This window comes from Chrysochloris asiatica, unplaced genomic scaffold, assembly GCF_000296735.1.
Source record: "Chrysochloris asiatica unplaced genomic scaffold, ChrAsi1.0 scaffold00374, whole genome shotgun sequence".
NCBI classification, from domain to species: domain Eukaryota; kingdom Metazoa; phylum Chordata; class Mammalia; order Afrosoricida; family Chrysochloridae; genus Chrysochloris; species Chrysochloris asiatica.
In genome coordinates this window covers 597,633-612,765 of record NW_006408892.1, presented here as the reverse complement: position 1 = coordinate 612,765, position 15,133 = coordinate 597,633, and the positions used below count along the sequence as shown (strand labels likewise).

At 48.5% G+C, this 15,133-nt stretch overlaps 3 protein-coding genes across 3 annotated transcripts in view; 2 read left to right on the top strand and 1 right to left on the bottom strand.

Annotated features, from left to right (window-relative positions):
* Positions 1 to 905, top strand: part of JAK3 (Janus kinase 3) — a 20,372-nt gene extending 19,467 nt beyond the window's left edge. Inside the window, exon 23 of the mRNA XM_006876327.1 lies at positions 798 to 905. Within this exon, the coding sequence (XP_006876389.1) occupies positions 798 to 905 (108 nt within the window). The remainder of the gene's footprint in view (positions 1 to 797) is intronic.
* Positions 906 to 6,617: 5,712 nt separating this feature from the next.
* Positions 6,618 to 8,919, top strand: INSL3 (insulin-like 3 (Leydig cell)). The gene is made up of 2 exons (XM_006876288.1): positions 6,618 to 6,807; positions 8,714 to 8,919. Exons 1-2 carry the CDS (start codon positions 6,618 to 6,620, stop codon positions 8,917 to 8,919), a joined length of 396 nt encoding a protein of 131 aa, XP_006876350.1.
* Positions 8,920 to 10,954: 2,035 nt separating this feature from the next.
* Positions 10,955 to 13,466, bottom strand: B3GNT3 (UDP-GlcNAc:betaGal beta-1,3-N-acetylglucosaminyltransferase 3). Its single transcript, XM_006876326.1, has 2 exons — positions 12,882 to 13,466; positions 10,955 to 11,506 (listed from the first exon to the last, which is right to left on the bottom strand). Exons 1-2 carry the CDS (start codon positions 13,464 to 13,466, stop codon positions 10,955 to 10,957), a joined length of 1,137 nt encoding a protein of 378 aa, XP_006876388.1.
* Between the last annotated feature and the right edge of the window lie 1,667 nt (positions 13,467 to 15,133).

The window sequence follows — 15,133 nt, the reverse complement described above, 5'->3', positions numbered from 1 at the left end:
TTTTTGACAATGAATGTGACAACATTTCTCTTCGATTAGTCAGCAATGCAAGAACTGAAAAGAATTTTCCAGTCTTGAAGGGATGAACAGGGGAAGTGACAGAAAATGAGATGGAGGGGTGCTTTCCGTTAGGGGTAACATAAAAAAACCTAAAATCCTCACAACAGGATCAATAAATAACATCATGATAAATGGGAAAAAGATTGAAGTTGTCAAAGGTTTCAGTTTGCTGGGATCCATAATCAGTGCTCATGGAAATAGCAGTCAGTGAAAAAGAGGAAGACCCCCAATAAGATAGATGGATTGCCATAGTGGCAGCAACAATGGGCTCACACTTAACAATTGTGAGGATGGCACAGGACTAGACAAGGTTTCGTTTGGTTGTGCATATGGTTGCTATGAGTTGGAATCAACTTGACGGCACCTAACAACAATATCTGAGGTAGAACTTGAAGGAGAAGGAAGAGTCATCCATGGGAAGAGCTGGGAGAGGACATTTCTGGAGGAGGGGCTAGCAGGTGCAAAGGCCCTGGGGTAGGAATACATTCGGTGTGTTTAAGTAACAGCCAGACAGAGGCAAGTGTGGCTACAGTAGAACTTGCTAGAGAGCATGGAAGAAGGTGGTATTAGGAGGACGACAAAAGAGGAGTTGGGATTTTAAGAGCCAGAGCCATAGGGAATCATAAGAGGGTGTAGAGCAGGGGAAAGAGAGATCTCATTTATGTTTTCAAAGTACAGATGGGATTCATTCACTTTCTGCTTACTGCTTGAACGTGACTTTTTGCTTCTCCCTCCAGGTTCATGAGCTCATGAAATTGTGCTGGGCACCCAGTCCACAGGACCGACCGTCCTTTAACACCCTGGGCCCCCAGCTAGATTTGCTGTGGAGTGCAAGCAGTGGGTAGTAACCAGGGGCAGGGGACACTGGCTTCCTGGTTCATCCTGAGGACAAGCTCTTCTGCCCACAGACCTCTGAAGTTCAGTCTCCACTGCTGGGTTTTGTGACCTCTGGCAGGGAGCTACCTTCTCAGGGACTCAAATACTTCCAAGGGTGGCCCCTGCTTCCTAGAGACCCCCATGGAGCAAACAACATTACATTTTGGAGGTGCCTCTGCCTTGAGGAGCAAGAGGGATCTTGTGATTATTAGAACTAGTAAAGATTCAAGACAAATTATTGGTGGGAATTCCCAAGCCCACTCAGCACGGAAGCAAGGATCCAGATTTAAGTCCCTCCTATTTTTCAGTCCCCTACCACCTGGCTCTGCATTTACAGTCTTAGCTGTGTAGTGATGGATGCTGTAACAGACATGCCACGAAGTGGAGGGGCAGGGGGGAGGGACTGTAACAAACAGACTTATTCTCTGATGGTTTAGGAGACTGGAAGTCTGAATTCAAGGTGGTGGCTCTAGGGCAAGGCTTTCTGTCTTTGTCATCTCTGGAGGAAGGTCCTTGTCTCTTTAGCTCATTTCCTGGTTCCTTGGAGTGCTCCATGTGGCTTAGCAGCACTTGTCCCCCATCTCTGCTTGCTTGTTTAATCTCTCAAAAGGGATCGACTTGCCTTGGTGCATTCCTCAAAGTGAGAGGGGCCACCAGCAACTCTTCTGAAGTTGCCCACGAGAATTTGGCCAGGGTTCCCACTCTTGCCTAGTGTATTCATACCGGCTCTGTCTGATCCGGAAATACGGCCTCTATATGTACTGCCAGTGTTTCCGTCAGTACGAGCAGGGATCTAGGCTTCATCTAGTCAGACAAAGTGATCACCTTTGTATGGATTATCCAAGACACATCTACCTAACAAAAACGATGCCAACCCTTTGTACATGAAATAAAAATGTCAATGATGACTTTTAATATGACTGGAATCATTTATTGGCTATGAAATTTTAAAATGTATATATACTATCACCTTCCTTAAAAACAAAGAGAAAGATTGACTCAGGACACACTCTATACTAATCCTGCTTCATGAATATAACAAAACAACCCTTTTTCAAATGGGATTATAACCTAGGCATTGTTGGCATTGCTGCTGTTAAGTGCCATTGAGATGGTTCTGACTCATAGCGACCCAGCATAGGGCTTCCAAGGAGTGGATGATGGATTTGAACCACCAACCTTGCAGTTCAAACTGACTTTGCGGTCCAGTGCTTATCCTACAATGCCATGCCAGGACTCCAACCAAGGCATGGTGGTGGTGATGGTTATGTGCTGTGGAGCTGGCTCTGACTCATAGTGATCCTGTATAGGGATTCTGAGGCTGTTAATGTTTGTTGTTGTTGTTGTTGTTAAGTGCCGTCGAGTCGGTTCCGACCCATAGCAACCCTGAACAGGGTTTCCGAGGGTGTAAATCTTTACGGGAGCAGAGCGCCTCATCTTTCTCCCGCGGAGCAGCTGGTAGTTTCGAACCGCTGACCTTAAGGTTCGCAGCCCAATTTGTAACCACTACACTACCAGAGTTAATCTTTACAGGAGTAGAAAGTCTCATTTTTCTCCCATGAAACAGTTGGTAGTTTTGAACTACTGACCCTGAGGTTAGCAGCCTGACGTGTAACCTACGCTACTGGAGTGCCGACTAGAGTGCCAAGGCGTTGTTGTTGGTAGTTGCCATCAAGTCAATACTGACTCATAGTGACCCTGTCAAGGGTCTCCACGGAGCAGCTGGTGAGCTTGAACTGCCAACCTTGCGGTTCAAGCCGACCTTGCAGTTCAGCGCAATAACCCACACAGCCACACCAGGACTCCAACCAAGGCATACAGGTAAGGATTTACAACACATATTTTGGGGAACGCAATTCAATGCACAACATGACATGAATGTAGCTTTAAAGGTGTGACTCCAGGCTCTGCCCTCCCTCCCCATCTCAGATTTGCTTGAGGAAATCCAGAAGAGTAGCTGCCTCAGTTGGAAATTCACTTTTTCGTGTTGGTTTGAGTGGGTATAAAGGGGCAAGTGGCTGGGGTGTTGTTGATTGCACCTAAAAGTCCTGGGCTTCAATTCCCTCACCTATATAGTTCTTTTTGTCCTGACCCTCAGGATCACAAAGAAGCCTGATAAGAGCTTTTCAGGCAATTGAAGGAGGGAAAGGCATATCCATCAGAGGGAATAGCATGTTGAGGGTGAGCACGCAGAGTACAGAGATTAAGTGCTCAGATGCTAGAGCTCACTGGTCTGCCATTCTTGCACTGTGCAGTGGTCGGGGAGTTGCTCTCCCTTTCTGGGTCTCAGTTCTACCACCTGTAAAATGGGTAGAGCAAGCCACCATTCGTCAGTTTTGCGTATTGTGGTGGCTTGCACGTTGCTGTGATTCCGGAAGTGATGTCACTGGCATTTAAAATCTCAACAGCATTTAAAATGCCCGTGGTGGACAGGTTTCGGCAGAGCTTCCAGAGTAAGAATAAGAAGGAAAGGCAGACTATTTCTGAATGGTTAACCACTGAAAACCTTATGAATAGCAGTGAAACATTGTCAGTATCATGCCTGAAGAGTAAATCATTATAAATAGCATCAGAATATTGTCAGCTATAGTACTAGAAGACAAGCCCTTCAGGATGGAAGATACTCAAAACACAACTGGGGAAGAGCTGCCTCCTGAAAGCAAAGCTGCCCATGATAATGCAAATGGAGTAAAGTTTTCTGGCACCTTCATTTGCTGATGCGGTACAACTCGAAATGAGAAGAAATTACTGCAAACCTCCATTAATAATTGGAACATGGAACTTATAACCTGTTCCTAGACCAAGAGGCAGTTGTTAGAACGAATAAGGGGACACCGAATGGTATATGCTCCCAGGTTGAATTCTTTCACCATACTTATTCAATCTGTATGCTGATCAAATAATCTGAGAAGCTGGACTATATGAAGAACAACAACATATTTGGTCAAGTTTAGGGTCAGTGAAATTGAGGAAGACCCCCAATGAGATGGATTGGCACAGTGGCAGCAACAATGGGCTCAAGTGTAACAACAATTGTGAGGTTGGCACAGGACTAGGCAGCTTTTCCTTATGTTGTACAGGAGTTGGCACTGATTCAACACCACCTAACAACAACAACATGTAGGTGCCCTAGCTGGGCAGAGCCTTGAGGCATTTGAGGTGGCTTATGCAGTGCCTCTGGTAGTGTAGTGGTTACGAATTAGGCTGCGAACCGCAAGGTCAGCAGTTTGAAACTACCAGCTCTTCTACGGGAGAAAGATGAGGCTTTCTGCTCCCGTAAAGATTTACAGCCTCAGAAACCCTGCATAGGGTCGCTATGAGTCGGAACCGACTCCACAGCACATAACAACAACAACATGCAGGGCCAGTCCTTGGACCAGGCCAAGTTCCCACTATTCTTTCTCCACCTGCCTTCTACCTTTTTCTGCCACTTTTGCCTCTGGGGAAAACTCTTTCATCCTTTCAAAGTGACCACCTCCCTCCAACCTTCCTTGGTCTCTTCAATTCCAGCCCTGTTCTTTCTTCCAGTCCAGGCTGGATCCAAGTCTGAAGGTGTCTGTGTTCAGTTCTTCCTCCCTCTGCCTGGGGGCTCTGTAAGGGCAGGGTGGGCACAGAGCTGGGCTGGGATTGTTTGTTGAATGAATGAACAAATTCAATGAAAAAGCTGGGCTTGTTGGCAATAGGGTATGTGAGCTGGGAGGGTCTTGTGGTTAGCTGTCGAGGTCCTATGTCGGGGTCCAGCCTCGACAAGGGAGTGTGGGTGTCACGAAGAAGGGAGATCTGGCGGCGAAAGGGATAGAGAAAGAGAGACAAATATTACAAAAAAGACAGACACACAGATATGATGCAAGCTGGCAGGTAGACAGATCTGCAAACGTTTTGCCTAGCATTGCCCAGCATGGCACAGCATTGCACACAGATCTAACTACCTCCGTCTTTTATTTGCTTTTCTTAGGGAGGGATTTGTTACAAAGGAAGGATGTAATTCACAAGGGGAGGATGTAATTCACAAAGGGAGGATGTAGTTATTTAGCTAAGACAGCTTACTGTACTGAAATGTGATTAATCATTCAAAACAGGATTCACAGGAACAACTTTTAAAATATTTTCATAATTTTTCTTAACAATCTAACATTTTTATTTTTACAAAAAAAAAGGTTCAATCAAGCTGCTATATATTAACTTTTAGGCTTAAGTGATCTAGAGCAGTGATGTGCGGTTTCTTAAAGATACTTAACATAAAGCAAGGTTCCTGAAAGCAGCCAAGCTGTCTCTGAACACTTTGCAAACTCTTGTTTGTGAGCAAGATCTCAGGCACCAGGCTTCTAAAATGTTACATTGTTCTTAATTATCACATTCCTATATACTTTCATGAGGAAGAAGAGCATCTGGGTTAAACTGATTCTATTCAGAGGTGGTTTAATGGGGCTGCCACTAATCAACCCAGGGTCTGTGTATGCTGTCCCCAGCACTTAGACTCCTCAGTGGCTACCATGGGACCTTCAGGCAAACTGGAGGAGGAGGATCCCTAGAGACAGCTGGATCCTGTCGTCTCCCCTAAGCCCCCCCGCCCCCACCTCTCCAGCCCAGCTGCTGGCCTTGGCTCAGTCTTGGGGGAGCTGATTACAAGCTCTTGGTGGGTGGAGAGAACAGGCTGTTCTGGGGCAAGGTTGATGGTGAGTTGAGGCTGTGAGGAGAGTAGTCAGTAGGGACTAGGCCAGGACCCCTCAGAAATGTCCATCTCAGGACTGCTGGTAACTGGAAAGATGACAGAGATAGGGAATGAAAAGAATAGAGACCCTTAAGTGGCAGAGAGAAGAGGGATGAGGGTTATGAAGACAGATGAGCAAGATACAGACAGAGACCTAGAAAGAGTGAGAGAGAGGTAGGAGTAGGGAGGGAGACAGAAAGACTGAGAGAGAGAGAGAGAGAGAGAGAAAGAAAGAGACTACGTGATAGATAAAGAGCAGAGGGAGAGAGAGGTAGGAGTAGGGAGGGAGACAGAAAGACTGAGAGAGAGAGAGAGAAAGAGACCACGTGATAGATAAAGAGCAGAGGGAGAGAGACAAAGTGTCCAGAGGTGGTGGTGGGGTAGGGGGAGGGAATGGAATAAGAGATTGAGACAGAGATCTCTGTGGAAAGACCAGCTGATTCGGTGGAAGGGTCCCTGCCTCAAGCTGACCCTTCTGTCTCCCAGTTTCCATTTTCCTTTTTGGTCAAACAGGGTCATAAGACCCAGTAGGCACAAGCCTGGCAGATGCTAAGCAAACCCTGGACTTTATTCTCACCCCCAACCACAGCCCGTCCCAGAAGGCCCTACTTCGGGCCTCTAGTACTACCCAGCCAGAGTCAGGGCTAGAGGTTTTAGGGGAATCTGAGACTCCCTGTCTGGACCTCAGCTTCCTTATCTGTCAAATCATAAGAACTTTTCTGAACTTCACTGGCCTGTGAACGCCAGGATGTTCATTTCTAGATTTTACTTCTTTAAAATGCTTCCAAAATGCAAACTCCTCACCCACTGTTCCGTGGGGGAATCACAACCAAGGTCTTTGGACTAAAGAGACATACTCCTCCATCTGACCTAGCCCTTGACCTTCTGAAATGCTCCGTCCCTCTCCCAAGGCTCCCAGTTGGGAGGGTCTAGGCGCTTATAAACAGGAGTCTGGAGCTCTCTTGGCACCATGGACCCCTACCTACCTGCCTGGGCATTGGTGCTGCTGGGCCCAGCGCTGCTCCTGCCAGGGGATCCTGAGCCACCACCAGAGCAGCTGTGCGGCGTCGACTTCGTGCGCATGCTGGTGCGAGTGTGTGGGGGCCCCCCCCCCCCGCGCTGGTCCTCGGGAGCCAGGCAGTCAGTGACCCGTGGTGACCGTGAGTTGGGGTGCATGGGGACAGGCGCACATGCTCACAAGGGGTTGAGGAATGGTATCACCTGCGTTCGGGGACAGGCTCCTGCTGGCTTGCACTCAGGGTGACACAAGCTTAGTGGGACTCTATTTTAAAGGCTTATATATTGAACCGACTCGAAGGCACTTAACAACAACATATTTTAATCTTAGTGGTTGTTGTGGACTGTTCTCCTGCCCCATTATCAATCCTGTTACTACGGAGTTGATTCGGACTTATAGAGATCTGTAGGGCAGAGAACTGCCCCCAAAGGTTTCCAAGGCTGTAAATCTTCATGGCAGCAGACTGCCACATCTTTGTTCTTGGAGCTGCTGGTGAGCTCCAACTGACCACCTTTCTGTCAGCAGCTGAGCTCTTAATCGCCACCACACCAGGGCTCCCTTCCTTTTTAAAGTGCAGTCAAATCAGTTCTCACTCATAGCTATCCCCGGATCATTTCCTCAAAGAGTCCTGGTGTGGCACTGTAGGATAAGCACTGGATCATAAGGTCGGTTTGAACTGCAAGGCTGGCAGTTCAAACTCACCAGTCACTCCTCAGAAACCATAATAAAGGGCGCTGTGGGCTAATGCGCCAGACAGCAAAGTCATTTGAACTGCAAGGCTGGTGGTTCAAGCTCACCAGCTGCTCCTTGGAAACCATATACAGGGTCGCTATGGGTCAGAATTGACTTCACAGCACTTAACAACAAATGAATCAGAATAGACTCAACGGCATTTACCAACAAAACAAGAGAGGCTGGTGGGTTTGAACCTAGTGTAGCGCTGTTCAGTGCTTATCTTACTGCACCACACTAAGAAACTAGGGTATAATCCTGTTTGTGAATGGTTCCTTTGTTATGTTAATGAAGCACATTAGTGTAGGGTGTGTCCTTAATTGAATCACCTTTAAGATATACAGGGAGCAGACAGGTACAGGGAGCGTCAGTAGGGGTGGGGGTGGGGGTGGGGGAGGCAGCAGGATAATGCGCTGGACTCAAGGTTGAACTGCAAGGAGGTCGGCAGTTCAAACTCACTAGCCCCACCTTGGAGATCTTATATAAGGTCACTATGAGTTGGAACTGACTCCATGGCATTTAACAATAGATAGGCACAGAGAAGCAAGCGGAGATGATGGTGGGGGTTGATGCCAGATCACATAAAGATCACCAAGAAATCAAAGAACAGATGTTGAAAAGAGACAAGGAACTTCCCCAAGAACCAGACTGAGAGCCTGAACTCAGACTTCCATTGTCCTGGGAGAAAGGCAAGAAAAAGTTCTGTTCATTGAAGTCATCCACTGTGGTGTTTCTGTAACATGACTAGGGAACTAAGACAGTGCATTTTTGCAGTTTAATTTTTAAAAATCATTGCATTCAAATCATAATCTTGCTGGCTGAGTTTTGGGGCACACCCTTAAATTTTGCCTCCCCCACCTCCTGGCCTTGGTGTAGGTTGTGTGCAATAGGCGTGCATGCACACACTGACACACCTGTGTCCGGGGGCATCTGAAGGCCACCATGTGAGCAGGCCTTCAGAGGTGCATGTCAGGATGGGTGTCAGAAAGGATCTGCAAGAGTGTGTACTCACAAGGGTGTGTTACATGCCATTCCTGCTGTGTTCTGCCTTTAATGGGGTCTGGGCACCTATTGACTGCAGCTCCGGGACCACCAACCTCCTCCCCTGCCTAGGATTTGGGCCAGGCCTGGGTCAGCTGGAGATGTGGGTCAGTGATGGAGATATTGAATGGATGCTCGCTGCTTATACGTGTGCGCATAGTCAGTGTGTGTGGTGGGTCACTTGGTGGGACAGGAACTTGTAGGTGTGTTTATGTATCTAGGGAGGGGATCCTTCAGGGTTTCCCCATCCCCACTGAATCCCACTCTGTCCCCAGGTGAGCTGCTGAAATGGCTGGAGGGACATCTCCTTCAAGGGTTGATGGCCGATGGGGAACTCATGCTGGCACCTGGCCCACAGACCCTGCCCCAGGCCTCTCTCCATCATCATCGACACCGGAGGGCCACAGCCAACAACCCTGCCCACCGATACTGCCTCAGTGGTTGCGCTCAACAAAACCTTCCAGCACTCTGCCCCCACTGACTCCTTCTTAGGCCAGACCTGCGGGAGCCTGAGGCCCAGAGAGGTTTGATGAGCCTCCCCTTCAATTAAACAACACATTGCATTAGGCAAATCTGCTGCACAAGCCACACAGCACCTACCATAAAATCTCGGGTCTTGGGAGGCATCCCCTCTGGGATGGGGTACAATCTATTCTCTGTGAAACCAGCTGGAAGAAAAAACCAACACCCCAATATGGCTTTGAGTTTCCTCCCACTTTCTCTCTCTAGTAGTGACAAAATAAACCCGTTGCAGAATCCAAAACTGCTTCTTGCTTTTTCGCTGATGCTTTCAGGAACTTGATAACAACGTGAGCATCATCCTAATATAAAATGGGGAAACTGAGGCCTAAAGGAGGATAGTCACTTGCCTATATCAGACAGGGAGGGAAGGAGTGAGCGAGCACAGGATTTGAACCCAGACTAGCAATCACAGTGATGTGTACTGTACCAGTCCCAACTCTTCCCCCCATTGTGCCCTCCCTTCAACCTGAGATGGGGAGCAGGAAGCCGTGTGGGCCAAGTAACCCCTCAGACAGGCGCAGTGTCCCCCAGTCTTTCATCTATGTGCCTCCCATCAAGCTGCTAGTGAGAATCAGTCTTGGAGACATGGACTGAGGGCAATGGGAAGCCATAGAGGGGACCCAGTATAGGGTTCTGAAGGGCAGCTGGTGAATTTGAACCGCTGACCTTGAGGTTCAAACCGGTACTGCAGTCAAGTGCTTATTCTACAGCGCCACACCAGGACTCTGGAACTCCACTGTTGTTGTTAAGTGCCATTGAGTCAGTTCCGACTCACAGCAACCCTGTATAGGGTTTGTGAGTAGGGGCTAGTGAGCTTGAACCATGAACGCTGCAGTTCAAACCAACCTGGCTGTTCAGCACATTAACCCTCAGCACCACATTGGTGGTGGTTACGTAATGTGGAGTGAGTTCCGACTCATAGTGACCCTGTACAGGGTTTCCGAGGCTGTAAATCTTTATGGGAGCAGAAAGCCTCATCTTTCTCCCACGGATCAGCTGGTAGTTTCAAACTGCTGACCTTGAGGTTCGCAGCCCGATTCATAACCACTACACTACCAGGTGTTCATGAAATACTTTATTCCCTGAGAACTCATTCTCTCCAGTGCTCATTGGACTTCCAGTGATGTCTGGACCCCACACACCTGCTGAGACAAGTGAGGCTGGGGATTAACAGCGCTCTTGGACCTCCCCAACCTTAGACATGCTGGGCTGGGGGCCAGCCTGAGTCCCAGAAAACTCAGGACCTTTCCTTTTCTGGGCACTGGTGTGATCATGTGTGCTGGCCTTGGGCCCAGTGAAGACTCCTCCAGCCCCAATGCCACATCCTGAATTCTTGGGGTTCCCAGGTACAAGGGTGGGGCCCGACTGGGGACTCTGAACTTCCACCACCCAAAACGGACAGTTTCCCTCCTCTGCCCACTGCTTCCACCATTACAGCACTTGGAATTGCAGCAAGGAAGAGGTGGTCCATTCAGAGGCCCCTCCCACCACCTAAAGAGTCCATGATGGGGCAGGGACCAAGAACAGGATCCCTTTTATACAGGCTGAAGGATGTTTTTCACTTCAACTCCACGTGAACTCAGGAGTTCTTGGTTTCCTTTGAATTGTAGATGGAACACTCCTCCACCATTAACAAATTTCCAGAGAGTGGCCGGCCACTGCTTAGTGTCTAGACTGTGACATAGGTTGAACCTGGGAAGTGGGCACTTCACCCAAATGGCATTGGCAAGGCAGTGACTAGGACCTCAGCCGAGCTGCTTCCCCTAGCAGCAGTCACTGAAAGGAGCCAAACATTTTCAGAAGTCCCTTTAGCTGGGAATCCAGGGTTTTGAATGATGCGTAGAAGTTTTCTAGGCAGACTATTCATTCATCAATCTCTCCCTGATACTCCTTCCTTCTTCCTAGGCCACTTAGGAGGGCAAAGCTCTTAGCATCCTGGGAGGAAGGTGCTGCCCTTTCCAATGGATGTGAAGGCTGAAGGCCCTTGTATTACTTCAATATACCTGTGTCCGCTTGCCACAGGCGAGGTCAGGCTGACTCAGTGCATTCCACATGAGCAGCAGCTCATAGGGCAGAAAGCGATGTACCAGAAGCAGCTCCCTATAAAAGCAGGGGTCGAAAGAGGTCAGGTGTGGTGACGGTGCCTGTACGCCCGCCGTGCGGATGCCACTGTGCCTGGTGGGCTTCAGGCCCTCATGCTCCAAGCACATGCCCAGAAAGACATCATCAATAGGGAAGAGATCCAGGACACGGGCAGCCCGGCGTAGAGCGGTGGCTGTGAAGCGAGACAGCAAGAAGCCACCGCCCCCACAATAGGGCGGGTAGTGTTCCTCCTGTCTCAACACCTTTGGTACATAGTATTTGCTCCAGGGAATCCGGATAGGACCCACATTTTCAATCAGGTGTCCCACGAAGAGGTGCTGGTTGGGGTTATGGTCCTGCAGGTAGGCAACTATGTTGTCAGTGTGGGCGAAGACATCATCATCTCCATTGAACAGGAAGCTGGCATTGCTGCATTGTGTCTCCTGCCACTGTAGGAACAGCACCTGCAAAAGGAGTGGGGAGGTCACATGGGGTTTCAGAGCTGGGGTGATCAGCCTTGGCATCTCAGAGAACTATCACAACCCAGGTAGCTGGATAAAAGGATACGTCCCTGAGTCTAGCAGTCTGGATTGTAGATCCATCCCTGGGGGGTGACCTTGGTAATCAATGCCCCTTCCTATACCTCAATTTTCAAGTAACCAACAGGCCTCAGTGTCGGACCTGCCTCCAGGGTGTTGCTGGGGATTGATGGAGATGATGCTCCAAGAAGCAAAGCACTCAAAAATTGTCATGTTTATATTTATTTACTGCTATTTCTTCTGACCCTGCCTGACCTGAGACCTGCTTAATTAACTCTGTGATTTAAAATCTGTTTCTTCCACCAGATTTTGTCACCTTTCTAGGACTCATGGACGCAGCAGTCAAGAAATCAAACGGCATATTGCATTAGGCAAATCTGCTGCACAAGACCTTTTTAAAGTGTTGAAGAGCAAAGATGGCAGTTTGAGGACTAGGGTGCCTGACCCAAGCCATGGTATTTTCAATAACCTCATATGCAAGCAAAAGCTGGACAGTGAATAAGGAAGACCGTAGAAGAATTGAGTTATGGTGTTGGAGGAGAATATTCAAAGTACCATGGACCGTCAAAAGAACAAACAGATTTGTGTTGGAAAAAGTATAGCCCAAGTGCTTCTTGGAGGTCAGGATGGCGGGACTTCATCTCTCACATTCAGACAAGTTGTCAGGAGGGATCAGTCACTGGAGAAGGATATCATGTTTGGTGAAGCGAAGAGTCAGAGAAAAAGAGGAAGACCCTTAGCGAGACGGATTGGCACAGTGGCAGAAGTGATGGGCTCAGGCTGAAAACATTAAATTAAAAAGCAAAATGCCACAGAGTTTTAGCCTTGTAGGCATATTGATATATGTACGCTGAGCTTAAGAAACATTTTATTGTTGTTGGTAGGACTAACTACTGGGAAATTTTTATAAAACATAATAATATTTCTGTTGAAACACTACACAAAAATTTCATACAATCATTTTGGTGTCGCCTGTCACCTGGTACAGTCGGCAACCCCCCACCCCCACCCCCAATGAAGCCAGTGACTACTGGACTCTGAAATTTGTACTTTTAACTTCACCATGACCACCTCCATAGCCCAGATTTGAACATAGGTCATTGTACACCGAGATCCATCCTTATTTATAAACCACCCCCCACAAGCCTGGAGTCATAATCTTGCCCTGGTACCCCTTCCTTCTAGCCTCCAATCAAGGAGGAAAAGAGATCACAGTACCTCAGTCAGAAGGAGTGGGAAGTGGCAATCTGGGCAGGAAGGACCACCCCATCAAGTGACCCTGGAGCTCAGCATCACTCACCTGTTTGAGCGTGAGGTTGAAGAAGGAGTCGTGGAAGTCCCACTGCAGGATGTCGCCATGCATGCGTGCCTCCAGTGCTAGCAGCCGATTCACCTTGAGGGCCTCCAGCTCATTGGAGGCTGTCCCCACCAGGAAGAGCCGGCGAAGCTGAACGCCCCGCACCTCGCGTTCACGGCCCCACGTGCGCCGCACCATCTCGCGCCGCTCATAGTTGGCCGGCGAGGACTTGATCACCAGCAACAGGAATACTGGCGGTGCACACTTGTCGGGGGACACATCCTGCAACAGCTCAAAGTCACGGCAATGCTTGTACAACAAGAAGTTGCGTATGTGCAATGGCTGCTCTGTGAAGTTTGGCTGGGTGACCACTGAGGCATCCGCTTTGCAATGGGCAGGTCTCGGGTGCCGGGTCAGTGAGGGCCAGGCCTCCAAGGTCTTGGGGATACGGGAAGGCTCCTCAAGGACCAGGCAGGCAGGTGGTGAAACAGGTGGTGAAACAGGCAGACTGAAGAGGAAGAGGAGGGTGAAGACACCAAGGACCAGGGCCAGGCCTATCCTGGCTTCTGAGGGCCGGATCCACCTCATCCCACGTGATGGAGGGTCGGTGTGGATGGAAGAGGCTCTTCTTCTGGTCCTGGGGAGAACAACATTGACTACACTCTGTTATGTGTACAGGGCTCTCCCGGAACTATACTGTTAGGGGTTGAATTGTGTCCCCTGCCCCCAAATGATTAATTAATTGTCCTCCTCAAACACTCCTCACCCCCGCCCACTTCCCAGTGAATGTAATCTTGTTTGGAGAGACAATCTTTGCAGGTGTTATTAGGTTAACATGAGGTCATACTGGAGTGAGGTAGGTCCTGATCCAGTTTAATTGCTGCTCTTAAAAGAAAAGAAGATACAGCTGATATGGAAGACAATTTGGTGGTTCCTCGAAAGTTGAATAGAGAATGACCATATGACCCAGCTGGCCAACTCCTAGGTGCCTACCCAGAATAAGAGAAAGCTGGAACACAGAGAGACCGGTACATCAATGTTCATTTAGCATAACAGCTAAAGGATGAAAGGACTCCTGGTGTGGTGCTTTAGGATAAGTACTGGACTGCTAACCACAAGGTCAGCAGTTCAAACCTACCAGTAGCTCCTCGGAAACCCTAACAGGGTTGCTAATAGTTGGAACCAACTGGACGACATTTAACAACAAAAAAATGTGAAAACAACGTAAGTAAATGTGCATCAACAGAAGAATGAATAAACACAATGTAATAGATACACATAACGGAACGCTAGTCAGCCATAGGAGTCCTGGTGTGGCGCTGTGGGTTAATGCACCAGACTGCAAAGCCATTTGAACGGCAAGGTCGGCAGTTCAAGCTCACCAGCTGCTCCACCTAGCAATTGCTTGTGAGTGAGGATGTGGGTGACTTCTTCTTTTGACCTGGGTCCATGACTTGGAGTTGGGGATGAGGCACTGCTCCCTAATCTATGAGGCTGCTTTCCCAACATGTCCAGCCCCACCCTTGCCCACTGCCCGACCATGGTCTCTCAGTCAGATGTGGATGTGCAATACCAGAAGAGGCTCAGATCCATTCCCAGGTGCTACTGTGTGACCCCAGTAAAGTAGCTTGACCTCTCTGAGCCTTAATTTTCTGGGATTTAAAATTGGGAGTTGGAGAAAAATCAACCCTAAGTCAGGGAGTTATTGTAGGGTTTTAGTCTCAAACACTCCACGCACAGTCCAGTCTCAGGGTCTTTGCACTGGCTGGTCCCTTTGCCCTAAAAATGTGCTATCCTCACAGGTTCAGGCTGAGCTTGTTGAGCGTTCACTTGGTTTGCCTGATAAAACTTTCTGGGCACCTGTCTGGACCATGCCTATTCTCATGGATCCTATGGTCTAAAGGGGTTCACAGAGGTGCAGTTTTCTCAAGATGTCTCTTAGCAATGCCTCTTCCAAGTTATGGAGTTGCAACTCTGAGAACTTCATGGACTAGGGCTGGTGGTTGATGGGAAGCCGTATTCAGGCCTGGTTTTCAGTCCCTAACCCTCTGCTGCCTATCGTCTGTGGGCTCATCCATAAAACAAAATGACTGGATTGTTGAAGCTCAAAAAGCAACTTGCTCTGAAGTTCATGGGGGATCAGAATAATTGAGAGTATCAGCAACCTCATCCACACATACATTTTAGAGACAGGGAAAATGAGGCTCAGCAAATTGCCTTAAGGTGACTTGAGAAAGATCTTATCTCGAAATATA